This window comes from Nelumbo lutea, chromosome 2 (genome assembly GCF_056320005.1).
Source record: "Nelumbo lutea isolate HS-2025 chromosome 2, American lotus-T2T, whole genome shotgun sequence".
NCBI classification, from domain to species: Eukaryota; Viridiplantae; Streptophyta; class Magnoliopsida; order Proteales; family Nelumbonaceae; genus Nelumbo; species Nelumbo lutea.
Window position 1 is genome coordinate 54,779,343 of NC_142685.1, and position 27,077 is coordinate 54,806,419.

Consider the following 27,077-nt stretch of genomic DNA (forward strand, 5'->3'; position numbering starts at 1 on the left):
TACTGACTCTCATCTAGGGCTGCAAATTGTATCTGTTTATCCGAATTTGAATTTAAATTCGATCCATTTAATAATCCCAATTCAATTGGATCGAATATGAATGCACCCTTAACCAATCTTCCGAGTTGATAAAATCTAATCCAATTTGATTTAAATGTGCGTATATTTAATATTTATATTTCATCTACTTTCATTTTTTTTCTATCAAGTAAAGTGGGGACTTGTTTATAAACCTTTTTGTTTTGAAAAGGTAAAGAAAAGTGGGGGCAATGAAAATTATAGTAGGCTGTTTATTATGAAAGAGCAACCCCAAACAAACAGTTCTTGACTCCATTCTTAGTAAATGTTTAAGACGTGGACGGAAGCAATTAATTGAAAAGAGTGCAAATATGAATATGTTCAGTGAAAATATTTATTCTGTCATTTTTCATAAACTCTGCAAATACAAATGTGCATGTTAGCAGGATGAGTTTGGGTCGGAACAAGATGATCCCAGTCCTCAACTGATTATTAATCAGGACTAAATCACAGAACCGTCCAGGTTAATAGTCGGATCTCGGGTCTATTGGGTCCAGACCCAATTATAATGAAAATTACGTATATTTCTTTAAATAATTACTTAAGATTTAAATTTTAAGCATATAACCTTAATAAAAAATGATAGTAATATACTAAATTATTTATATGTTGATAAATTAAATGCTTTTTACTAATATTATCTTATATATTACCAATCAAATCTATCATTTCAAACATAAAATATAATAAAATTATAAAAAAGTTAAGAAAATTTTATATATTTTATAAAACAATCGTCTCTGAATCTGAATCAATTCAGGACAAGCAATAATAAAAACCGACCCAATTATTGATCGGGACATAATTATGAAATCAGAACCAACATAATCAATTTCATTCAGTTCAGGCAGTTGGGCAGAACTGACCCATTGACAGCCAGCCCTACTACTTGCGTTCAAAGTATCTTATGCATGCATTCGAAGGAGTAATACTCTTTGATTTTTTTTCTTTTAAATTTCAAGAATTGAGCCAAGACATATCTCTAGGCAAACCACCCAACACAAAGCACCAAATCAAAGCCTTTGACTTTGATGTATTGCTAATGCTATAGCCTATAACCCCAAATTGAATTAGATGAAGTAATGTCATGCTGGAGCCCAACAATACATCGGTTACCGTCACGTATCGGCCCATATCGGAATCTTCCTGATACGCCCCTACGGGGGTGTTTCGAGTCAGCGTGTGGTTCAGGGGGTAGACCAGCCCCTCTGAACCAAATGAAAAAAACAAAAAAAAAACAGTACCGATACAAGTCAATGTCGTCCTGTATCGATATTTTAAACCTTGTTTAAAATAGTCACATGTCCTAAATCCTAATTCCTAATGTTTACTGTATTGACAAGTGACATTTTGAACATTATAAAAATCTATTGGTTATAGGGACACAAGACAGGTATTGACTTCAGGGAGCCCGGATCAAATGGTTACCAATGAGTTGGATCCATTGCTGATAAAAAAAATAAGTATTTTTCTATTATCAAAATCATGTTTTTAGGACAAATTAATGAGAAAATATCCAAAACAATAAGAAAGAATAAGTATGTAACTAGTATGTTTCTAACCAGCTAGTCCAAATGTACAATAATATCGTTGAAAGAGAGGCTTTAAACCATTAGCATTTAATTAAATAATTAACATGCCTACATTCTTTATTCTTGGTAGGTACATATACCTACATCAAATTACAGGTACGGCAGTTATTACCATTAAAAGCTTCAAACCATTCATCCCTTTTTTCTATCAAAAAATAAAAAAAAAATACATTCATCCCTTTTCTTAATGACCCACTCACGCAACAAATAACTTGGAAGTGTTTAGTAAGCATGCATTTTAAGTCAAATTCCAAAATCATTAATAGAAAATTCCTGCACATGTAAAACAACAAATCTGAAGTAGCTGAAGCAACATTAGCAGAATAGTTGTCTCCTCTTGAGAAGAGTATAACTTTGGCTTGGACATCGCTGAGTTGGTTGACCACACCTATTTCATCACGCCAGCAATTTCATCTTGAGAAGGTTATTACTGGATCCGAATAGGCGTCTCTTTGAGCATCTTTGCTATTTCAGAAATATATTTGCCCTGATTATATGCTTGTTGGAGCTCTAATTATGTGGATTGGTGCGACCCATCTCCCATACAAGTTCCAGCGCCATAAGAGCAGCTACCAATCACCATCATTCATCTCAAAAAATGCCACTCTCAGGGGAACATATATAATGTCATGGTGCAGCGTGTTATGGCCATAAATCTGCAACAAGAGAGCCAATAAAGAAACTGACAGATAAACAGCAACAATCAAGCCCGGTAAAAAAAACTAGAATAATTACTGTTCCTATGCTATTGTAGAACCTATCTTGTTATTATTTAGGACACAACCTAGTCAAGGGACATCTAAGTATCCTCACATTCAAATAAATATGTTTTGGAATTGGTCCAGCATTCATACATGTCATTTAAACTTAAATCCAGTTTCCTGTGCAAATAGTCGTCCCCTCACCCTTGGCTTATTTATTTATTATTTTTCTGCTTGGAGAGAAACAAACAGCATGACAACATATGACAGAATTATCCAAATATACAACCAGATGCTGATTAGAAAGGCTGCACTTACTGACATCCCATTCATCTGATCATTGCCTCAGGCGACTCTAACTTGAAGGATGAGATGCACATCCCTTTTGAAGATGGACCTTAGCTCTTCATTAGCTTCCATGCCTATTCTCCTGCAATTAAAAAAAAAAAAAAAAACAAGCGAAAGGCATTAGAGTTTGAAGAATAACAACAACAACAACAATAATAATAACAATAACAACTATCCAGGAGATCAACTCTCACCAGACCATCTAACTGACTACAAGTAAGAGACCTCAAAACTTAAAAAATTGGAAGCTCAATTTGATCAGATGTTCCTGATTAACAGCCATGTTGTCTTATTTATCATCCAGAACATGCAATATATCAGATTCCAAGGAACATTCTGTCAGGAATACCTCCCACCTGAGTCCACAACTTCATTGTTCAAAATGAAGAAACATAGATGCAGGTTTATTATCATAGATATAAAGTACCACCCAAAATAAGGTCATTTTGGTATATTCAACAATCACATAATCCATTGCCCAACTTTTAGCTAGTTCTAGCTGCCCTAAACGGGGTTCAATGGTTTAACTCTCCTCCTTGGATTTTGTCTTCTCTCACTCAAAACAATATATCTTGTATCTCTTCTGATGTTTAATTATATTTCTCTTTTTTACCAAAAAAAGAAACAATCACAAAAGTCATCATCACTGATAATGGTGAACTTTGATAGAAAAAGAGGATTTGTTGAGCTAGACAACCAAATTACCCTATCTTAGATCCATTCTTCCCAACAAGAATTTTGCGCTGACTTTGCTTATGAGTGATAAAGTGTTGCTCAATCCTAAGAGAACCATCTCTCAACTCCTTCCAATCAATCAGGCGATGCTCCAGAGAATAAGGAATTTCCTGAAATGGAAGATAATGTAACCCACTTTATGGCTTCCTAACGAAAGATTCTTTGAAACTTATCAAAAGAAGAATAACCAGTACTTGATGGATATGGTGCAACATCTTCTCCCGGACAACTTCTAATGATATATTCTTCATAGTATCTTCACTCAAAATGGTGGGATCTTCATCCCAAGGTCTTTTGACTGCCTGAAGTAAAGTAACATCAAAGTACATGTCAGGCCTGTGGGATATATAACCAGTAAGCAACGGATTTATGAGTGATAAAAACCATTTCTAAAAACTGTGATGGCTCCAGATAGGCAAATTAACATTAGTTCTTATGAGAGAGATTAAACAATTTAAAAACAAAATATGGTCCCACCGTCCCAGAAAAGCACATCTATGTCAGGTATAAAGCTTAAAATGAAAATATCATAACAATATAAATACTACAGTTTTACAATGAAAGTAGAAATATACCTGATCCATCAAATATTGAGCAAGATCTTTCACTCCAGAACCTTTGAGACCCGAGATCATGAAATATCTAAGAAATGCAAGAATAAAAGAAAATAAAAAAACTACAGATCTTGAGCATATGCATTAATTATTTAAAAACCCAAAATTAAACCTTTCATATCCTGGAAGATTTCCGAATTCCTGAGCAACTTTCAACAAATCCTTCTTCACTTCAACAAGATCAACCTTATTCATACATAACACACGTTTCTGTTTTGGGTGTGCCTGTGCTCCCAAATGTCTAATCAATCTTATCACCCTTTTGTCAGGCCTAAAAGAAATTAAGAATTAGATGGTAAGGCACCCACACTCCGCATTGCCAACATGTCACAAGAGACTACATCAAGAAGAAAAAAGGAAGTAAAATATATTTATCTTCACGAGATATAGAAGTTGCCACTTTGTAGAAAAAAAAAATGCCAAAGATTAGATCCACATCCAGTCCACCCCTCAAAAGACCCCAGATAGCAGGGACTAACATTGGGTAAAGGCCATTTTTCATGGGATATCAAATGGTGAAAATGACCGGCAGTGCAACTTACGGCAATTTCAAATGGTGAAAATGTGTAGCTGTATCTCAAAAAGGTAGAGAGAGAATATAAATTGCAAACTTCTACATAACAAGCCAAAGATGTTACTTAGCAGTAATAGATATGTAACTGATCAAAATAATAATAAAAAATAATAGGTATGTAAGTATACTGAAATGAAGCTATCAGAGCATCAATAGACATAAAAGGAGTACACACCAATCATTAGTTGAATGTCACACAAGAAACATGTACCCTAACAATCTTGCTTATGTAATGAGGAAGAAAACATTGACAAGATACACTGAAACTGAAAGCAAAAGGAACTTACTTGGAAAGATGCCTATGGACATCAAAAATAACCAAAAGCACATCATATAGATCAACGGAGCTCCAAGCACTTTCTACACGAACTCTCACATCAGTTTTGTAAGGGTATCCACCACTCTTTAACATGAGTCCTGGGGTATCAAAGAAACACTGCACAGAAGTAATCAGAATGTTTTCTTCAGGCAGAATAGAATTTTAATACAACCAAATGAACCCACCCACCCGCAATAAAAAAAGGTTCAAATCTACCTTCAACCATTGTGATAGGCAAAGCAGAAACATTGAATCTTGAAGTTTCATTATATTGAAGGTTGGTTTGTGTATGAAGTAAGCATATATATATATTACCCACCCGCAATAAAAAAAGGTTCAAATCTACCTTCAACCATTGTGACAGGCAAAGCAGAAACATTGAATCTTGAAGTTTCATCATATCGAAGGTTGGTTTGTGTATGAAGCACACACACACACACACACACACACACACACACACATATATATATATATATATATCGAATTATATTGAAGGCTGGTTTGTTAGCATCTTCGTTTCTAAAGGGAAAAGGGCAATAATCTTGTTCTTCCACTAAAACAAGGGTTTGCTTCGTATTACTTTTCTTCTTTCTCAACATGAAATCAGGGGTTCCACCCACGCTTTTTCCTTCTTTTCCAATATGAAAACAGAGGATGTCCCTCCTATCTTCTGTTTCTTCTATACACCTTTGTGTAGGACGCATATTGGACACTGACACTGCATGGATTCCAGAAAGACACTGCTATATGATATTTTTCTCTCATTGTTTATTTGATGGAAATGGAGTAGAGTGGTGGGCAGTCAAGAAGCAATGTTTCCAAAAAATGTGTGGAAGAAATGTGTATGCTGAGATGGATGAATGGAAAATTAGAAAAGGATAGAATCAGATACGGAGTCATTTGTGGGAACATAGGACATAGGAGTAATGGAGTTAGATGGTTTGGCCAAGTGCATAGAAGACAACCAACAGCACCTGCAAGAATAAGTAATTTATTGCAACTTGAAGGGTCTAAAAGGGCTAGAGGTTGACCAAAAATGTTAGGAACATGCCTAACTCAGGGCTCTTCGAGGGGCCAACCTCCTGAATTCTTGGAAGGAGAGAGAGAGAGAGGGAGAGAGAGAGAGTTTAATGCTGAAAGAGTCCTCCCCTATTCCTTTTCTACTCTACTACTTATAGTGCTACAATCTTGACTGTTACAGCTGTTACAAGTGGCTGGTTAGTTGAGCTGATGTGGCCTCCTCTCGTAAAACTGATTAACTGCCTTCTGTTAGTCTGTTCCAACAGTCTTGACAATCCAATTGGATGGCAGTTGTTACAAGTGGCTGGTTAGTTGAGCTGATGTGGCATCCTCTTGTAAAACTAACTGCCTTCTGTTGGTCTGTTCCAACAGTCTTGACAATCCCCCCTTCCTTTAGAGCGACCTTGCCCTCAAGGTCTAATGTAGGAAATTTGATTGCAGATCTAAGTAGGAAAATTTGAGTCCATGTGCATGAATATGGACTGATCTGGGTCTCCTCTTTGCTTTGCCAGCGTTGCAAGACTGATGAGCCTTGGGCCCTTGCATGTTTGCCCTTGTAGATGGACTGTGGAGTTTCCTTATGTGAAATCCATGGTGAGACGGACCCAGTCACAGACCACGGGTCCTAGCTGCCTTAACCATTGAATGCCTAGCACCACATCTGCTCCACTGAGATGGAGAGGATATAGGTCCACCGCAAACTGATGACCCTGAATCTTTAGTGGCAGGCCCATGCAAATGCTATTGCAAGAGAGGTTGTTACCATTCGCCACATGAACCGAAAAGGTCGTTGTTGGTTGCACCGGAAGTCCCATTTTATCCACCAAGACTTGAGTTATGAAGTTAAGGGAGCTGCCACTGTCTATGAGGATTGACACTTGGCATCCTAGAATCAGCCCTACAGCTCTCATTGTTTGAGGGGGACGCAAGTCCAATAAGGGCTTGTAAGGATATTTCAGGCGTGCCATTGGACTGTATTTCCCATCCTGGGTTAGATTCTCCGCACCCGGGGATGTCGTCTTCCTCTTTGGCATCTGTTTGGAGGAAGAAACGCTTGTTGTTTCTTGCAGCGACGGCTCGGCCCAAATTTCTCTTCGCATTTTGTAACCGAGACCTTTGTCTTTGCGGGCTTGCATCTCTGCCCAAGTCAGCCATTTGAAAGGAACCAATGGGCCTGGGCCCAGTACTCCTTCCTCCTTGTCTGGTGTTGTTGTCTTTTCTTGCTCCCTTCTTACTTCTGGACCCCACGGTCGTTGCACCTTTCTTGCTTGACTGAACTTGTCCTCATACAATCTTGCTAGTGTTACTGCATTGATGACCGAAGTGGGTTGCATCGCTTTCACTTCCAGTCGCAGTTCTTCTTTTAGGTCGCCGACGAAGCTTCCCACCAATGCCTTCTTCGTCCACCCTTGGACTCTCATGGCTAGCCTTTCTAACTCCACCTGGTATTCTTTTACTGATCCCACCTGCCGCAACTTTGCCAAATTTTCATCAAGATCTTCGAACCCAGATGATCCAAAATGGACAGTCATGGCATCCGTGAAGTCTGCCCATGTTTGACGAGGGTGCCCCCTTCGGTACCATTGAAACTAGAGGATGGCTTCCCCTTCAAGATGCGCAGAAGCCAAAGCTTCCCTATCTTGCCCCGGTGTTTCTGGTAATCGAATACCTTTCTGCTCTGAGAATCCAGGGAGTTGGGTCGCCGCCTGAGAAGATGGGGAAGTCGGTTTTGGCTATTCTTGTTGCCGCCCCTGTTCTGCCGTTGTTTTCATTGTTGCGCTCTTCTTGGCTTCCTCTATCAATGTTCGTTGTCCCCTGCTCCAGTCGAGGGAGGAGAGCAGTGAAACTTTCCTTCATTTCTTTGAGATATGAAAACATTCAATGGATCTCGACTTCCATCTGATCCACTCGGGTGCCTACTGATGTGTTTCTTGTGTTGGTCATGCTGGCTCTAATACCAAATTGTTAGAAACCTGCCTAACTCAGGGCTCTTCGAGGGGCCAACCTCCTGAATTCTTGGAAGGAGAGAGAGAGGGAGAGAGAGAGAGAGAGAGAGAGAGAGAGAGAGAGAGAGATTAATGTTGAAAGAGTCCTCCCCTATTCCTTTTCTGCTCTACTACTTATAGTGCTACAATCTTGACTGTTACAGTTGTTACAAGTGGATGGTAGTTGTTACAAGTGGCTGGTTAGTTGAGCCGATGTGGCCTCCTCTTGTAAAACTGACTAACTGCCTTCCATTGGTCTGTTCCAACAGTCTTGACAATCCAATTGGATGGCAGTTGTTACAAGTGGCCGGTTAGTTGAGTTGATGTAGCCTCCTCTTGTAAAACTGACTAACTGCCTTCTGTTGGCCTGTTCCAACAGTCTTGACAAAAACTTGTAGACATAGTAAAAAAATGATTTAAGTGCTATTAATTTAACAATGGATATGGCTTTAAACAAAATGGAATAACGAAACAAGACTCGTGTAGCCAACCCCATATAGTTGGTATAAGGATTGGATGATGATGATGATGATGAGTGAATAGATAATGTACATATTGAAAGTCATCTTTCCTAGAAAATTCTATTAGGTTACAAAGGTAAACTTTTAAAAAACTTTTTATAGGATTATAATATTAGAGTTCAACAAAAATATGGAGTATATTAATAGTTAATATTTGTCATTATGTGTGTCTGCAACTCCGCATGTCCTTTTATTTGTGTTTCCGAGTCAGATTGCTGGACACACACTAGATTATGATTAGGGGTGCTCGTCAAAAACCGAAAAACCAAACCAAAAAAGTCCAATTAACCAAACCAGTCGTTTTGGTTTTGGTTCAATATTTTTGAAAAACCTAAGGTACCAGTTTGGTTTCGACTAACCAATATGAAAAACCAGTGGTTAACCAAACTGACCAGTATATATGTTATAGATATTTCTAGTATTTATATTATATGTTTATTTATAATATATATATAAAAATATAAAAAACCAAAGAACCAAACCAACCAACCAATCGCTTAACCAGTTGATTTTAGTTCACGGTTTTCCAAAAACTGAAGGACCAGTTCCACTGTTCGGCTAACTGAACCATAAGCATCCCTAATTCCAACTCTTGTATCTGTGTCCATGCAAAACTTACATAAAAATAGGGGCTTTCCCCATATAAATAGTATCTGTTGTGATGGGGATCGGTCCATGCATTATAAGACCTATTCTCATAAGAAGAAGGCCAACAAACAGGTTCTGATTTGGCATGGAGAAGACTCTTGGGACTTGGACTGATCTGTTCAGAGGTATTTTCGTTATTTTGACCAGCCCAATGTGTGCTTGGGCTATAGCATCTTGTTCCTCTAGCTTAGTAGTGATTGTCTTTCAATTTGAAGTTTATTTGCATTATTAGATAGAAAGTTATTGTGTTTCTTTGATGCACAAGACAAAGAGTGGCACTTTTTGTAATTATGGTGAACAGTGTTCCCGGCCACACAAGTCACTATATAAATAGATGTATTCTCTTCCTTTTGAAGCTAATGAATAAATGAATGAATGAAAATTTCTTAAGAGCTCTCTTCCTGTATGGAGTGGTTCCTACAAACCCTAGAGAGATTCTAGGACCCCTTGGAGTGATTCCTTGGGATTTCTCTCTCTTTTCTCTTTCTTCACCCTTTCTACTCTCTTTTCCTCTCTTGTTTCTGTTTTCTAATAGTTTGTTGTAGCCCCACTGCATCAGTTGTCATGCATGTTGATCAAAATTAAATTTGTCCCAAAATTCCAACTCCTTCCTGTCAACACTCTGCTACACATCAAACATACTTGTTTTGGGTGTTGGAGCCACTTTAAAAAATGTGGGTTATGAATAGAAATCGGGCTGTTTTATCTTTTGTAGGAACCTTTCCAACCTGAAACCTTCAGGTGTTGGCTTTTCAGAAGAATAAATGCTTAGATTTCAAGTTTATATCCTCTGTGATAGAACTTTATTTTGTAAACGGTAACTTTCATTCATTAATTCATAAAAACTACACATCAGACATTCCATAGCTGGAATACTGATCCCATAAACAATTCCACTGTTGCAATACAGCCCAGAATAGCCCACTCCTGTTTAATCATTGTTTGGCTAATGCATCAGCCAGGACATTAGCTCTTCTTCTAACTCATTTAAAATTTGCTTCAATTTCCCATGTTAGACTCCATATTTCTCAAATAGCTTGCCTGTAATTCCAGATTCCCAATTTCCAGCTTTCATCCAGTCTATTACCATCCATGAATCCCCTTCCACTTCAATCTGATGTAGTCCCATCTGTTTGCCAGTCTCCAGTCCTTGCAGTAAAGCTAACACCTCAGCTCTTAATGAGTCATCCAGTCCTATAGGCCCCTAAAAAAGAGCCAAGGTTTTTCCTTCCCCATCTCTAAAAACTCCTACACCTGAAGGCCTTGGGGGTTACAAAGTGAGCTTCCATTGAAATTCATCTTTGTTCTTGGCTGTGTAGAAACTGCCCAACTCTCTTGAATTGCTGAAGTGGATCTTGAAGAGTTTTCTACTGAACTCCGGCCCCTTTTTTTGAAGAATAAAATTTAATCCCCTAATTATATCATCCACTGAGAACTCCTTAAACAACTCAACTGTTTTTACCCAATGCACTACCTTAATAGTGATGCAATCAATCAAACCCTCCCTCAATTTTCTTTTTCCTTGAAAGTCCTATTATTTCTTTCCTCTCACACTGCCCATAAGACCGCAGCTCTTGTGGCTCTCCACAACATCCCTCCCCTTTTCTTTGGTCACCTAAAGAAGTTTGCTTCAAAGAGGCCTGCCACATTAGGAGGAATCCACCTGCAACCAAATAGAGAAGAAAACCATTCCCAAATAAAAGAGACAGAAGTGATTGAACTATCCCCATTAAATTCGGCAACTGAACCATCCACCTTGTTTACACTTTACAGTTCTTCCTCTTTACTTCTTCATCCCCCTCTCAGATCTCAGTAATTAGCTTCCTTATTCTTCAAACATCCTACCACATCCCCCTCAGTATATATACTTTGACATGAGAATATATGCACAAGAATAATCTGCTTTCAGAGTTGCAAAGACGAGCTTGGCATTACACATCGTCACTGTGCGGGATAATAAGTTTTGAATTTTCAATCCTTAAAATGAAGGTATGCTTCGTCAACCTCTTCAGCCTTCAAGTTCACTAGCCTTATCTTTCCCTCCCTTCTCCAAGTGCATGGATGCTTTTCATGCAAGTGTGAAGCTGTAAGTACAACATGGGGGAAATGTCAGTCAACGCATCGCATGACACCCACAACGAAGATGAAAAAGCAATGGATAGAGGCTTTGTGGAGAAAGCAAAATGGAGGACAGCTTTGAGGGTAGAGGCCAAAGATTTTCTCTTTGAAGAAATTTTGGATCAAAGGAAGAATGGGACTGAAAATAAGAGAACAGAAGAGGGCTACGGTTCTTGTGGAAGGCTCAGACATGATTATCTGGGTGAAGGAATATGTCTTTGATGCAGCAACTAAAGGGAAACAGATAAAATGGAAAGAAAAGTCCTCAGAGTCAGGTAGGAGGTATGTGATGGAGAACAAGGGGAATGCAAAGGGTGCATTCATATCCCTCACTGAATTTTTTTCTAAAGGAAGGAAGCAGATGGTTTGCTTCCCTCAAGGGAAGAATGGCAAAGGATGGATAAAGATAGCTGGGAGACTTACAAAATTCCTAAATAGAAGGGAAAAAAAGAACTATCAGAAATTGATGAAAGGGAACAAAGACCAGAAACTAGAAGACAGATCAGGTATAAGGAAGAGGTACCAGAAAATAAATTTGTAACCATGGCAAACAGTAGGAGGGATCCTTCCTGGATAGCAGATGGAACAGTAGGAAAATGGGAAAGACCACTAATGGTTGAAGCTGGAGGATTGGTGACAGATTGGTGGAAAGTTGCAGAACTACTGAAGCTCAAACTGGAGCTAAGAAGCACCTTCATTTTAACTCCGTTCGATTCTGTTAAAGCAGTATTGGACCCTCTGGAAAACCAGGTAAATGTTAGAGCATGTTGTATCCAAGATGTTCTGGGGACCTTTTCAGTCTATAAATGGTCTATTTCTTCAAATTTGAAAGTGTTTTCAGTGGAAGATAGTGTTACTGTCCGTGTGATTGGGCTGCCATTCCATCTTTGGAATCAAGAAACTGCAAACTCAATCGCTTTGCTGTGTGGAGCTCGCCTTGATGGTGTCTTCTGGGGAGATCTACCGAGGAAGGTGAATGTAATTGTGGATGAACTGTTTGTACCAGTTTGATTAGTGTCCTCCATTGAAGCTAACCTCTGGAGGGAGGCAAGGCAGGAGGAAGACGAAAAGGTGGAGGAAATGTTGTTATGTGGCAGCTTGAAGTTGGTTGGAAAAAAGAGACAAGGAAGTTTCACTGAAATGGAAACTCTACCTTTAGGCAGTCCAAAAGATTTGGGTCAGGAGACCCTTAGAACACAAGGTAAGGGTTTGACAACCAATAGAACCTATGCTCAGGTAGCCACTTGTGGCGCCAAACAAAATATATTGAATGATTCAAATGAAGGAAAGGATCTGGATACAGTACAGCTGGAGGGAGGTAAACCATCGGGTCAGGTGGGGGTTTTGTCGGCAGCAGTATGGTGGATCACCCAGCAGGCCCAAATCTTCTTCCTGGGCCCAACAGGCCCAAAAAGTTAAGTGAGCCAAAAATAACTGGCCCAGGAATCAAGTCAGCGCATGATGACTTAAAGGGGCACGTGATAGGGGAAGGACCTCAAGTAGACAACAAACAAGGTCTACCATCATCTTCCTCGAGCTCCTACCTTCACTCGCACAGTTCAGCAAACAGTTAGCAAGAGTTTCCAGTTCGTTACAGTGGATCCCATCGACAAAGAAGATGAGTACCTCCACACAGGACCGCCGTAACCCGAGGTGTGTGAAGCAAAGCAAGTTACTTGACTCAGATTCAGACAGATTGACAGAAGATGAAGAGCTCTCTGATTCGGACTCTGAATCTGGAGGAACTATTAGTCTGGGAAGTATCAACCTTCATAAACCAAAAGATATTTTGGATGAGGGAAGTTTAAACATTGAAATCTTATTTCCAGAGGAGGAAATGAACATGCAAGACACTGGCAACATCAGATGGCAAAGAATTCTAAATCTCAGCAGTGGCGAACAAATGTCTATCGGTCCAGGTATGCCGAACATAAAAAAGAGGGAGTTGGGAACATTCAAAGTGGTCCGGCAGTTTACATCTCCGCCAACAAACGACTCTACTCCGCTTGCACAGCATAGTCAGGACATCGGACCAGAGAAACAGGAATCAGATAATGGCGCCTTATCAAAGGATTCACGCAGAGGGAAAGACTAGGGAGGAATCTTTGACTGTAGGGGGTGAAAAAGTATTGCCTGAACCTAGTTCACTTCCACGGCTGAGCCAGGAAAAGGGAATGGGTCTGGCTCACACTCCAAGAATTGATACCCAACAGCCGGTCCATTTGCAATCATCTATGCCACCTTCAGGTAAGCCTGTCCATTTGTTTTTAGATACTAATAAGGGTTCTCAGTTTGTAACAGATATCCTGGAATCTCAACCAGACCAACCAAGTGGCAGCAGGGGAATGATGATTGATAAGGCGGGATTTCGAACTGAGGAGGGAGTTAGTTTAGTAGTAAGGAAACAGGAGGAACTAGAATGAATTTGAGAGCAGATTTATACCTTGTTGGGGGAATATAAACAAAAAGAGGAAATGTTAGAGGAGAGTCCAAAAAAATCTGAAGCAACTGCTAACCCAAGCAGTTTGGGGCAGGAAACAGGAAATAAAGGGCCATCTAGGAAGTCAATGGGTAATAAGGGTAGGAAAAAGAAGAAGTCAGAAGTAAGAGATTAATTTTGGACATTGAAGGGCATATCGAATTCAGTGGAAGAGGGGAAAGGAAAAAGGCAACCAAATGAAGGAAACAGTTTTCAAGGGCTTATTCATGAAGGTTAATGAAGATAATCAGTTGGAATGTGAGGGGTTTGGGCAGTGCTAGAAAAAAGGAGATTGATTAAGGAATTACTTAGGAAAGAAAGACCTGATATCATGATGCTACAGGAGACAAAAATAGCTGAACTGGATAGGAGGTGGGTTAGAGAGATTTGGAAAGTAAGAGGGGTGAGATGGTGTTCAGCTCCTTCGTGGGGAGCTTCGAGGGGAATAGTAACTCTGTGGAGGGAGGACTTTGTAGAACCAATAGAAGAGCTGATAGGAAACTTTACTGTATCCTTAAAATTCAGGATGGTGGAAGATGGCTTTATATGGGTGCTAACAAATGTGTATGGAACAAATACTTGCATAGAGAGGAATGAGTTATGGGAGGAGCTTCATGGTATTCAATGTTTATGGGAAGGCCCTTGGGGTTTTTTTTTTTTTTTTTTGGGGGGGGGGGGGATGTTAATGCAATTAGATTCACAACTGAATCAAATAATTCCAGACAGGCCATCACAACTAGTATGAGGAAGTTCAATGATTTCATTAACTCTTGTGAGTTACGAGAAATTCCTCTCATAGTTGTCAAGGCGACGCCTAGGCAACAGGATGCCCTTTGAGGCTCGCCGCGCCTAATCACCTAACAGCTTTCTACTTCCTACTATAAAATACTTCTTTATTCGCACTTTTTTGAGATTATAATTATAAAATAGACATTATTAAACTAAAACAATCATTTTGTGTGTTTATATACTAAAAATTTTATCATTATTACATTATTAAACCTGCACAGATAAGTAAGAAAGAACTAAAAATTTTATCGTTCTTCTTCTTCTTCTTTTCTAATGAAAATCATGAATAATTATTACAGAAATATGGTTATGGTACCTAGGGAACTACCCTAGGATCTATGTTTTTAACATAAAAAATCCATCGCCTAGGCAACTAGGCGCCCCCCAGTCGCCTAGCCTCGCCTTGGCACCTTGAAAACTATGTTTCCTCTACTACAAGCAATCTTTACTTGGTCCAACTTCCAAGAAAACCCAATTTGTTCGAAGCTTGATAGATTTCTCTTTAATGAGGGTTGGGAGAGCCACTGGAGAGGATTGGTGGCTAAGGCACTACCTAGAATAACCTCTGATCACTGCCCCATAGAAGTAGGACAAGAACCTTTTGGAAATGGACCTAGACCATTCAGATTTGAGAATATGTGGTTAACACATCCGGATTTTTTGGCTAAGACTAAAGAATGGTGGAATGAAGAGATGAGGGAAGTGAAATGGAATGGGGTTAGTTTCCATAAAAAAATTAAAAAGGTTGAGAGGCAAAATAAAAGAGTGGAATAGGGATCAATTTGGAAGAGTGGAGGAAGCAAAAGCAAGATTAATGGCTCAGATTGAGGACTTGGATGCAAAAGAATCTAAAAGGATGATGGATGTACAAGATAGAGAACTGAGATGGAGATTGAAAAAGGAATTAGACAAGGTTTTGCTGTGGGAGGAGATATCATGGAGACAAATATCTAGACATAAGTGGATCAAGGAAGGGGATGGGAATACCAAATTTTTTCATGCTATGGCTAATGGGAGAAGGAGACACCTGATACTAAAGCTTGAGATTGATGGAGTACAGATTACTTCTCAAAAGGAGATTGGTAGTAGGATTGTGGACCATTTCAAATCAATATTCCAAAGACCCCTAGAGAATCGATTGTCAGTGGGAGAGGAGGATTGGCCAATTTTGGATGGCTAGAAAGAATGATCAAGGAAGAGGAAATCAAACAAGCTATATTTTCTATGAACAGAGCTAAGGCACCGAGCCCATATGGATTTACAATGGCATTTTATCAGGATTGTTCCTAAAAAGACTGAAGCCAAGCACCCCAAAGATCTTCGGCCAATAAGCTTGGTGACAAGTGTCTACAAGATTTTGGCAAAAGTGCTTTCTAGGAGGATCAAAGCAGTTCTCTCATTAGCCAAGCACAAGGAGCCTTTGTACAGGATAGACATCATAGATCAGATCCTCATTGCAAATGAGAGTGTGGAAAAGATGAGGAGATTTGGCGGAAAATGTTTTGTTCGCAAATTGGATTTGGAAAAGGCTTATGATTTAGTGGACTACAGTTTCCTGTCGGAGGTGTTAAGAAGACGTTGGTTTGGGGACAAATGGTGTAATTGGATAAGAGGATGTTTAAGTTCTTGTCATTATTCAGTCCTGGTGAATGGAGTAGTTATGGACTTCTTTCTAGCCAACAAAAGTTTAAGACAAGGTGATACACTTTCTCCGTTCCTTTTTACACTTGTTGCTGATGTTCTTAGTGGAATGATCTCCAAAGCAGATGAGGAGGGCCACATAAAGGGCTAGAGAATAAGGAGGAGAGTTTGTCCAGTAACTCACCTTAAGTTTGTGGATGATACAGTTATTTTTTTAGGAGGGAGTGATTTGAGAAAGGTGGACAACCTTAAGAAGTTAATAAGAGCCTTTGAGCTTGCCTCCAATCTGAGGATAAACTTTGACAAAAGTTGTGTGACTGGAGTAAATATGGAGGATTGGGAGATTGATTCCATTGCTAAGTGCTTAGGCTGCATTACCTCTCCTTAGCCTTTGACCTACTTAGGGCTATCCTTAGGAGCTAACCCTAAAGAAAGCAGTTTTTAGGCCCCTGTTGTGGAAATTTTTGATAAAAGATTAGCAGCTTGGAAAAAGAATTACATCTCAATAGGGGGTAGGGTGACCTTGATTAGGGCTACACTTGCCAACCTTCCAACCTACTACCTATCAGTGTTCAGGATTCCACCAAGGGAGGCTAAGAAACTGGAGAAGATAATGAGGGACTTTCTGTGGGAACCAAGGGAGGTGAAGAAGGATCATCTGGTTAGATGGGAGATAGTTAATAAACCTAAGGAAGAACGGGGTCTAGGAATAGGGAACATAGTACTGAAGAATGTAGCCCTCCTAGGAAAGTGGTTATGGAGATAGCCCCGATAGAGAAAGAGAGAGATTATGGCATGAGGTGGTGTTTAGCATTCATGGCTGCTCAAGAAATGGTTGAGATGTCGGGATATCTCGTCGAGCTACCCTCACAACACCTTGGAAAGCTATACATGGCATTCTCCCTCGCTTCCTCAATTTTATTAGGTATGATGCTTGTTCTAGTGATGTTACCAAGTTCTGGGAGGATGTTTGGGTGGGCACTCAACCCCTCAAAGATCGATTCCCATCGCTTTATTCCCTATCCCTTCACAAAATTGAGTCGATCGCAAATTTTCTTCCAAACCCGTTAATTCCCCTGCCTTTAAACTGGGATTTCGGTTTTCATAGGGGATTGAGGGATGGTGAGTTGATTTGTATCAATGAGCTTCTTCATTTACTAGAGTATGTTTGTTTGGACCCCACTTCTTCTGATGAAAGAGTCTAGACTCCCCATCCTAAAGGTATTTTCACTTGCTCTTCTTTTCAAAAATCCCTCAGTTCCAACCCCAATTCCCAAGGGTTCCCTTTCAAAGAGATTTGGGCCCAACCTATCCCTCAAAAAATTGTTGTATTCTATTGGGAAGTCTACTATGGGAAAATCAATACCTTGGAAAACTTGTAGAAAAAGAGACCCTCTCTTTGTCTCTCCCCGAAATGGTGTTTCTTGTGCTAGGCCCAGAATGAGGACTGTTTCCATTTGTTGATTTCATGCTCCTTTGCTACAGACTTATGGAGTTGGAGCCTTAGTTTATTTGGAGGTAGGTGGTCTTCGCCAACTGATTTGAGTATGTTATTTAACCCCTCTTTTGTTTGGCACACTAGAAGAGGCAAGTTCATGTGGAAATGTGTCAGGGCAACAACCTTATGGACTCTATGAGAGGAAAGAAATGCAAGAGTTTTCTTAGAGAAGGAAAGAAGATTAGACGAAGTGAAGGACTGCATTCTAACAAGAGCAATACATTGGTTGAAAACCTTAGAGATATTCGATGATTTCTCTTTTAATGACTTGTGGAGGAATTGGTTAGTAATAGCTAATACTTCTACAAAGAAGAATAAACGCTTATTAGAATGGGTTCCACCGTCAGAAGGTATCATCAAGTTAAATTTTGATGGAAGCAGCCAAGGTAACCCTGGGCCATCAGGTATTGGGGATGTCTTGAGGAATAAGGACAGCAACATCATCTCCTTATTCTCAGGACCGGTGGGAGTGGGGGACTCTACGAGAGCTGAAATACTATCTGCAGTACAAGGAATTCAGATCACTAACCAGCCTGGGGTGGAGCATCTCCTAGTTGATGGGGACTCTCATGTGGTAACAAGGTGGTGCTTAACCCAAACCATTTGGGGCTACAAAGACCTCATCAAAAAAGTAAAGTGGTTAACTAGGAATATGAGATTTGAGGTAAAATGGGTAAGTAGGTCAGCTAATACTATGGCTGATTCTCTGGCTAAACAGGGGGGTATCCAGGAAGGTCCTTTTTTGTGCTACTTTGTAAGTTGTTATTATATAGTGGAAGCTGTACTTAACTAACCAGGAGAGGTTGCAACTCGTGCCTCTCCTTGGGACATTGTACTATTCTCCTCTGCTGATTAATAAATTTCATTCATTCATCAAAAAAAACAATAATCTGCTTTCAGTTCCATGAACCTTTGCATTAAGACCTTCAAGAAGAGATCCCCTTTCAATTTAGACTTTAAATGTTTTAAATTGTCTATAACTGTGATTTGTATTTTTCTGTACTAATGTACCTTGAATTATTTAGTTCATGTATACAACCTGTACAGATTTCAATAACAATTGTAGTTCTTAAAATATTAAAGTTGCTCCTTTGATAAAGTTGTCAGTTGTCAAATGTCATATTTCTTTCAGTTAGGTCCTTTATTTTTGTGTTCTTTGTGATGTCAATAACTTTAACTTGTAGTTGAATTTGATCATACTATATATTGAATTCCAGTTATAGCATACAAGTGATGCAATTGCCATTAATACATAACTATATGATCTCCATAGAATGAAAGCCGGTGCAAAGCCATTCTTCTATTATTAAGAGTTTTTAGTAAATATTTTTACATTTTTTGACAATTTTTAAAAATCAGAAAAAAAGATCTTACAGTTCATGATACAAATCAATACAAATCCCTTACAAAGTATGATTTATAATACAATTACAAATAACAATGCATAAAAGCACAACAGGAAAAATCATGCCAGAAATGAAGCCCTAATAGACCAACCCAATATTTTTTATTGGGAAACTGGCTAACCCTGCACAAAGCCAACTAGAAATTATCATGTAATGGCTTGGCATAAACAAATTTTACTAAGGAAAACAGCTATTGCCCAAACCCACATAGCCCTTTGGGGTACCATCACCTAGAATGCTAAGTGCAATTATGGACCACAGCAATTTTTGGTTAAAGGAGAAGCTACTCTGTTCCGAATCCCTGATACATTTATTCCTTAAACAAGTCTTGTTCACTCTGACATCCTTACTGCCAAGCTGTCACCATTTTCATTGTTACAAGACTAATGGCTGAAATGGATGAATGTCTTCACACAGAAAATAAACACCAATGCCTTGAAGAAACAAATTGTACTCTAATCTCCATATTGACAAACCTAGAAGGAAAATACAAGGTTCCATGACTTTATGGCTGGAGAATAGATATTAAGCGGTTTGTCACATACAATCAGAACAGTGAAAGCCCCACTATTCAGATTTCAGAGTGGCCATCCTGTTCAAATGAATTCCAGTTCTGACAACTCACTTGCTGATAGTCTGGACAGGGGAGGTTTCGCCAGGAAAATCTTGTATTGGAAGTTGATATGTCAGGATGGTTCTTTATCACATGTATGGGTGATCTCTAGGTCCAGACTTTTGTCTTGTTTTTACTTTGTCAGGAAGTTGCTATTGTACTACAATTTGAATCTGGTTGTTTGTAATTGATCAAAAGGAAAATATATGGAAGTTTTTGCAACAAGGTGTGAGCTCTGGAAAGCTGACACAGGGACTAAAGATCTGGGGAAAAACTCTTACTTCCATGTCACGCTCTTCAAATAGAAAATTTACAGGAGGAAGACAAACACATTTATCTTCCAAGAGTCACTAAGAGCCTCATAAAAGGAAGAAAAAAGAAGAAAAAGAGAAAAGAATACACTAAAGTTACAGCTTAGCCCAAAACAGGGAATCCCTTTCTGCCCCTTGTTTAGCTAAACCGTCAGCTAGGGAATTAGCCGATCTTTTAACCCAACATGTCTTAACTTCCATCTCCCGCACCAGCCACATGAATTTCCTCCTCTCATTGTTATACTTCCATAAACCATTTTGATCTTTAGTCAGCCATCCTATCACCACCTCTGAATCCCCTTCAATTATGAGTTTTTTTATGTTCAACTCCTTAGCTTTCTGGACTCCTTCCATAACTGCAAGGATCTCAGCTCTAAGGGAGTCACCCACTCCAATTGAGCCTCAGAACATGGCAGAGATGACCCCATTTTCGTCCCTAAAAACACCTCCAATCCCCGATTGCCCCGGATTTCCCCTACTGCATCCATCAAAGTTTAATTTCAAGAATCCACTAGGTGGGGGAGTCCAAGCCACTTTCATTACTGACTTGGTTTGTGTGCAATTTACAATTTCACCCCACTTCCTCAACATGTCATCCACAGTGTAATTTGTGAATAGTTCCAAATATTTCAGCCATTGTACCGCCCTAATATGTATGATAGCCCTCAGATCTGTTGCTCCTCTTTGGGCTTCTGAGAATATCTTGGAGTTTCTTTCCTCCCACTATGTCCAACATACTGCAGCCCTTAGTTCCTCTCCACATTATCCTTCCCCTTTTTATCCGCCACCTGAAAAAGGTAGGGGAGAAAAGGCCCTGCAAGTCTGATGGGGGATTCCAACTGCGTCCAAATAAGGAGGAAGCCCAATCCCAAATTGACCTCGCAAAGTGGCAAGACACCAATAGGTGAAAACCAGTCTCCCCATCCGCTTTACATAGAACACACCACTGAAGTGACAAACAAGTATTGGGTCTCTTCTTTTGGAGTAGATCACCAGTGTTAATTCTTTCCAGATTGGCTTCCCAACAAAAACTACCAACCCTAGGAGGTATTGGTCTGCACCAAACCTCACCAACAGGGAAAGGGGGAAGGTAGGACTGGTGGACTGACTTAAGATTTTGAAGAACGAGGCACAAGAGAAGATGCCATTGGGAGTAGGTGTCCAAATTCTAGAAGCCTCCCTAGTGGGGTCTAAGACAACATTATCAAGAAGTGTAATAAGGCTCGAACTATTGTCGAAGTCTGAGTCCCTCAAATCCCTTCTTAAATCCAAGTTCCACCCAATCCCAGAAGTGGAAGAGGACACGGTGATGAAAGACGAGATCAGCTCATTTTTCAAATCAGAAAGAGCATACAAAGAAGGAAATTGATCCTTTAAAGGGGCGCTCCCCACCCAGGTTTGTTCCCAAAATTTTATAGAGTTACCGGAACCTGATATTAGGGGAGAAAACTGGTAGCAGGTCATGAATGGCTTTCCAAGGAGAGTTGCTTGTGGTCCTAGCTCTGATTCCAGCGTCCCATCCATTGTCCTCTAGCCCATGTATACTTGCCACTATTTTAACCCATAACTTCTCCTTCTCCATAGGGAACCTCCACAACCACTTCCTCAACAAAGTCGTATTCCTTCTCCTGATACTCCCAAGCCCTGCGCCACCACCAGACTTACTCCTACACACCATCTCCCAGCTAACTCTGTGATCCCTCTTCTCCTCTCCTGACTCCCACAGGAAATCTCTCATAAGCTTCTCTAATCTATTAGCAACCTTCACTGGGATTTTAAACACCGATAGGAAAAAGATGGGTAAGTTAGCAAGTGTGGCCTTAATTAGTGTAATTCTCCCACCGAGAGAGAGGTAGTTCTTTTTCCAGGAGAAAACAGATTTTTCCTCATTTGAGAATTACTAAAGTTGTTTGTAATTGATCAAAGGAAAAAATATGCGCGAGTATTTTGCAACAAGGGACTAAATATCCTTTAGGGCTCTTACTTCCATCGTTCTATGTCACGATAATCTTCAAAAGTCAAAACAGATGGATCTCACGTTCCCAATTGCCACAATATGCCATTCTAAAATATTATTGCCAACTCATCATGCTATAATACCATCTCATGTACTTCACATAGTGCCACTAGTTTTCATTGGGGAATATGTCGATTTGTAACTTTCCATGTCAACACCCATGGTAATGGGAATATGTCAAGGAAATTTTAGGAAATCCATGGGCATTTTAAGCCATGCCAACAAGTAATTTAGTTAAACCAATCCAGCAGATATCAAGTAGCACCTAAGTAAAATACTTAACACTTCTGAAACATCCAATGAAAATATAAGATATAAGAAGGAAAAATTGCATGGGTAAGGCATCAATACAGGATTTCAAATCATGTAGAGTTGTAGACAAATATGGAATACATACAAACTTTTACCAAGCAATATCATGTAAACCGCATAGCTTCATATTCCTACTCCTTTAACCAAAAGAAACAAAGTGACTGATGAATCTAAAAGAGGGCATACAATTTGGGTGTTTCCTTTTGTCATAACTCCTAGGACTTCATGAGTAGTTGTATTTGTCTTCCGTGAAACAGCAGCAACTTTGCTCCCAACCTGTCACGAATGTATAGCAAACATACGACATGTGAATGAAGTAGGCAAATAAAGAAATAAAATTCAAGTCAACCTACCGAAGACCCAAAAAGCAAGTAGAAAATAGCTCAAGCAACTGAAAGGTTCAAAGATACTTATATGTTACCTTTGCACCTATAAATTTTGTTGGCTATCTTTATAATAAGACAGATACCAGTAAAATATTTTCCGTGCTCAAATGACTTTTTTTTTTCATTTGGAGGAACTGGGGTGGACTTAAAATCTCTCATAATAAGGTTACCAGAATATTTCAAAACTATGGGCCTAACCATGCCAAGAGTTGGCATGAGACTTATTGTAGAACCTTGGTGATGTTCCATGCTTCAGTCAGCAAAAAAATCTCAGTGCACAGCATACCTAGACATGGCATCACAAGAAAGGGCATGTCCTACAAGAAATCAACACTTTGATTTTCAGTTTCTTTAGTTTTCTTCATAGTTCTCAAGACACCAAGGCAAGGCTAGGTGACAGGGCACCTTGTTGCCTAGGTGATGGACATTTTTTGTATAAAAACCATTAATTCTAGGGTAATTCCCTAGGTTCCATAGCCAGTAGCAACCATCTTTCATTGGTAATTGACTATAGTCTTCGTAAAAAATGTACAAACTTCATTCAAAACATAGAAACTAACATATTCATGAAAAAACATGGAAGAAAAGAAGTCTCAGAAAATAGATATTTTTGTCCTACAAAAAGAAGAAGAGAAAATCAATGTGTTGATTGGAAAAAAAAAATTGAGTTCTTCCTTGCTTATGAGTCCAGGTTTTGAAGTCTTTGAGGATTCAATACAGCATACATGTTGATTGAACCCTCACAATGAGAACATAATAAAAGAAATTAATATTTTAACTCACAAACTAAATAATTAAGTTCAATAATGTTTGTTTTATTATTATAATCACAGAAAACTAAGAATACAAATGTATATAATAGCACCATGTATAAAATACCTTGACAATTAAACAAGGCAACCTTCCATGTGCACTTTGTCACCTAGGCATCACCTTGACAACTATGGTTTTCTTTTTCTTATACATTCTCAAGTCTACACAATATTTATTAGAAAATGGAGGGAGAACACCCATCAATGCTCTAAGCATTTACATTGCTAAAAGGCAAAAAGGAACCATGTTAAACATACACACAACAAACCCTCCTTTTATACATTATACTGCAAGCCCTTTTTATTTAAATCATTGGTAATCTCCTTCCACCCACTGATTTGTCAATAACTAACATTACAAAAATTAACAATTCCATTCCTCTCCCCTAGTTTTACATATATGTACAAGTATATGTATATGAAAACAAATTCTTGTTTGAGTATTTACTACAAAAGAGTGCAATAACTAATTCCAGTGAGAATAGTGGCTAGGGATAAATTGGTCATTTTAGCCTATACCATATAGGAAAGTTTCCAATAATAGAAATAAAAACTGAAGGCCAATCCACCACATATTCATAAGACGAAAAATGAGTTATTTATGAAAAGGATTTATAAGTGAATCATAAAAGAGACAATAAAGAACAAACCATATAATTAGTCAAAGCAGACTTTCCAGCATTTGGAGCTCCTATTATCCCAACAGACAATGACCTTTGGTCTTCCTCCTTTACCACCATATCCTCCTCTTCAACATCATCAGGCTTCTCTAATGCTGCATGAAGCAGAGCCTTTGCAAGCATGGTTGCACGTCGGCCCTCTTCATCTTCCTCTATAATCTGAGAAGTCTGCTTCCGAGCATCAGTGCCAAATATTGCTTGATCAGCTTTCGCCCGAAATGCCTCATTCCATGTAGGTTCACGTCGAACATCAGCAGCTGAACTGGAACCAACACTAGGGAATGTATACTGGCTACTGTCAAAGGAAGAGACCTCATCTTCATCTTCTCCAGTGTTGTTATTGTTGTCTTCTTCAGGTTGTGCTGAGTAGAATCGACAAAGGGGGGTAGAAAGATGGTTTCTGTGGGTATAGGTAGAGAGGGTTCTAAGGCTTCTCATGGCTCTCAAAGCCTTCATCCTAGGTCCTGAGATTCCAAATATGGATTAGAGAAGGAAATGCATATAGATGTATAGTAGAAATAATGGTAGGAAATAAACACAGATACACACATAAAATTCTATATGGTTTCTGTGGATATAGGTACAGAGAGTTCTAAGGTTCCTGATAGCTCTCAAAGCTTTCATCCTAGGTCCTGAAATTCCAAATATGGATTAGAGCAGGAAATGCATATAGATGTATAGTAGAAATAGTGATAGGAAGACACACAAACACACATACACATATAGAATTCTATATTTACCTTGATTTGGAAATAAAAATAGGTCGACTCAATAGTGTCAGCTAATAGTGAGATGTGTCTATCATTTTAAGTGTTAAATCATTCTGAAGACTGGGATGACATCATGACATCCATCATGGGTAGGACAGTACTACCATGGTAAAGAGCCTACTAATACACGGTTCATTTTCGTATGCCTGATCTAATGCATCAACATACAAGACAAATAGATTGAAATATATGGATAGAAACTCTCAGAAGTTGTTTAGACCCCTTTGCTGGCAGGTTTGATTGGCTTATCACTACTTTGATTATGTCAATCCCAGAACTAAACAAAGGTGGGTTTAGTTGGTTATGGTAGGTGAAGTTAACGCCACCACCAACCTCTCCTGTAGCAACAGTAGATTACCAAACCCTTGAAAATTATATATAGATTTTAAATTTTGCCATTCTGGCTCTGTTACAAGCCTACATAAGCCTTCTATAAATTGCCCATTCTCAAAGTCAACTCTCCTAATTGTGAAACCCCCTCTCAAACCCGTGAAAACCCAAGATTGTTGTATGCCAAACTATGTGGTTACACTTGCACATAAAATCAATTTTTCTCTTCTCAAGATATACTGAAATCTTAGTTAATAAATATGCAAATTCACAGATACGCCATAAGGAAACTCAACTTGACCATCGAACAAATGCAAAAAAAAAAAAAAAAAAAAAAAAAGGAAAAACACAACTACAATTATGACTTAAGTGTGCTCCATAGCGAGGCTTAACAAGGTTACATGGAGGACGACAGTCATCCTCTATATCCTTAAAAATCTGCTTAAATCCTTTTAGAAGTGGACTATGGAGCCTTAGCAACACCCCATATAGTTGAGATAAGGCTTGGATGATGATGCCTGTGGAGCCTTATGCACCTAAGAAATCTGGCGGAAAGAACTTCAGGAAACATCCCAAAGTTGCAAAAACACCATCTACTGATTGATTCTTGCAAGAAAGAAAATAATGGAGAAAAGCTCAAATTCCCTTACAAAGAGATGAGTGGTCCCGTTTGAAGCTTCAAATGCCTGTAGCTTTGAACTTCTTTCAACCAATCAACCTAAATAATAATAACAACAAACGAAATGATTTGGGTCTCTGGGTTAAGACAGTATTCTGATTGATATTCTCAAACTCGTCTGGGAGGAGTGGAAGGAACGAGAAGTATGGATCGTAGAAGAATGGAAGGGTTTAGGGTTTTCGACGTGAGAAATGATACGTTTGTAAAAAGAACCTCTGGATTGCGGTGTTCATTGTACGGTTTAAATCGCAAAACCGAACCGCATTTGCAGTTTGGTTCGATCTATACCTAAAAGAGTTTGATTCGATTTAATATTTTGCTAAGGCTCGATTTGGGAATAGTGTAAATACAAATGCAAATACATGCAAAATACTGAAATAGTACGAAATACAAGACTTTGCATTCTATATATTTGTATTTTGTATTCCTTCGACCAGTGCCACTATAGTGCTCGAACTTCAAAATATGACAAATTAATATTCAAACTTTCAAAATATGCTAATTTAGTATCTATTAACCAACAGTTAAGTGGCAATTGGAAAAATACAAATGCCTTTCCAGTGTCATCCAATTTCCCTTATCAATCATCTAAACATTAATAAAAAATGAACAGTCCTAAATCTTAGCCTCTTCTTGAGAGTGATTCCAATTTTATTGAATAGAAGAGGCAAGGATTTGGTATTGTTCATTTTTGTTAGTAGATTAAAAAAATTAGATGACACTCAAAAGACATTTATGTCTTTTCAAATGCAACTTAACGGCTGATTAACATATGGTAAACGGTAGGTACTAAATTAGTATGTTTTAAAAGTTTAGGTATTAAACAAATTATCATCTTTTAAAGTTGGAAGACCAAAATGGCACTAGGCACAAAAGTACAGGGTACTAATCATGAATTTTCACTTTTACCAATTTGTGGTTTAAGGTTTCAGTTTATCACTTTATTGGATTTTACAAATAAAACCAAACTAAATAAAGCACCCAATTGAATCCTTTGATAATTTTACCAATTAGTAGGGTACTAATCATGAATTGTCATGTTTATCACTTTATTATCACTATATATATTGCACTGAATATATTTATTTGTATTTATACTCT

The 27,077-nt window shown here is 38.7% G+C and overlaps 1 protein-coding gene across 6 annotated transcripts; it reads right to left on the reverse strand.

Moving 5' to 3' along the window:
• Positions 1-1,668: 1,668 nt before the first annotated feature.
• LOC148870797 (GTP-binding family protein) lies at positions 1,669-26,261 on the reverse strand. 6 transcript variants are annotated; one of them, XR_016107743.1, is made up of 11 exons: positions 25,948-26,260; positions 24,747-24,829; positions 24,168-24,661; positions 22,506-22,595; positions 4,930-5,078; positions 4,181-4,339; positions 4,030-4,096; positions 3,649-3,756; positions 3,425-3,564; positions 2,525-2,801; positions 1,669-2,326 (listed from the first exon to the last, which is right to left on the reverse strand). XR_016107743.1 is itself a non-coding variant. In XM_088972261.1 (11 exons), the coding sequence occupies exons 3-10, from the start codon at positions 24,651-24,653 to the stop codon at positions 2,717-2,719; spliced, it is 1,284 nt and encodes a 427-aa protein (XP_088828387.1). In that variant the 5' UTR covers positions 24,654-24,661; positions 24,747-24,829; positions 25,948-26,260; the 3' UTR covers positions 1,669-2,326; positions 2,694-2,716. The 6 variants fall into 6 exon arrangements, 5 of the variants coding, with proteins under 5 accessions (XP_088828387.1, XP_088828384.1, XP_088828386.1 ...); XM_088972261.1 differs by having other exon boundaries at positions 2,694-2,801; XM_088972258.1 differs by having other exon boundaries at positions 2,690-2,801.
• Between the last annotated feature and the right edge of the window lie 816 nt (positions 26,262-27,077).

Coding starts and splice junctions, on each gene's coding strand:
- LOC148870797 (XM_088972259.1), bottom strand. CDS start 24,653: ATGAAGGCTTTGAGAGCCATGAGAAGCCTTAGAACCCTCTCTACCTAT. Junction 4,340..4,929: donor GTCCATAGGCATCTTTCCAA/GTAAGTTCCTTT, acceptor AATTTCTTTTAG/GCCTGACAAAAGGGTGATAA. Junction 4,097..4,180: donor AATCTTCCAGGATATGAAAG/GTTTAATTTTGG, acceptor TGCATTTCTTAG/ATATTTCATGATCTCGGGTC.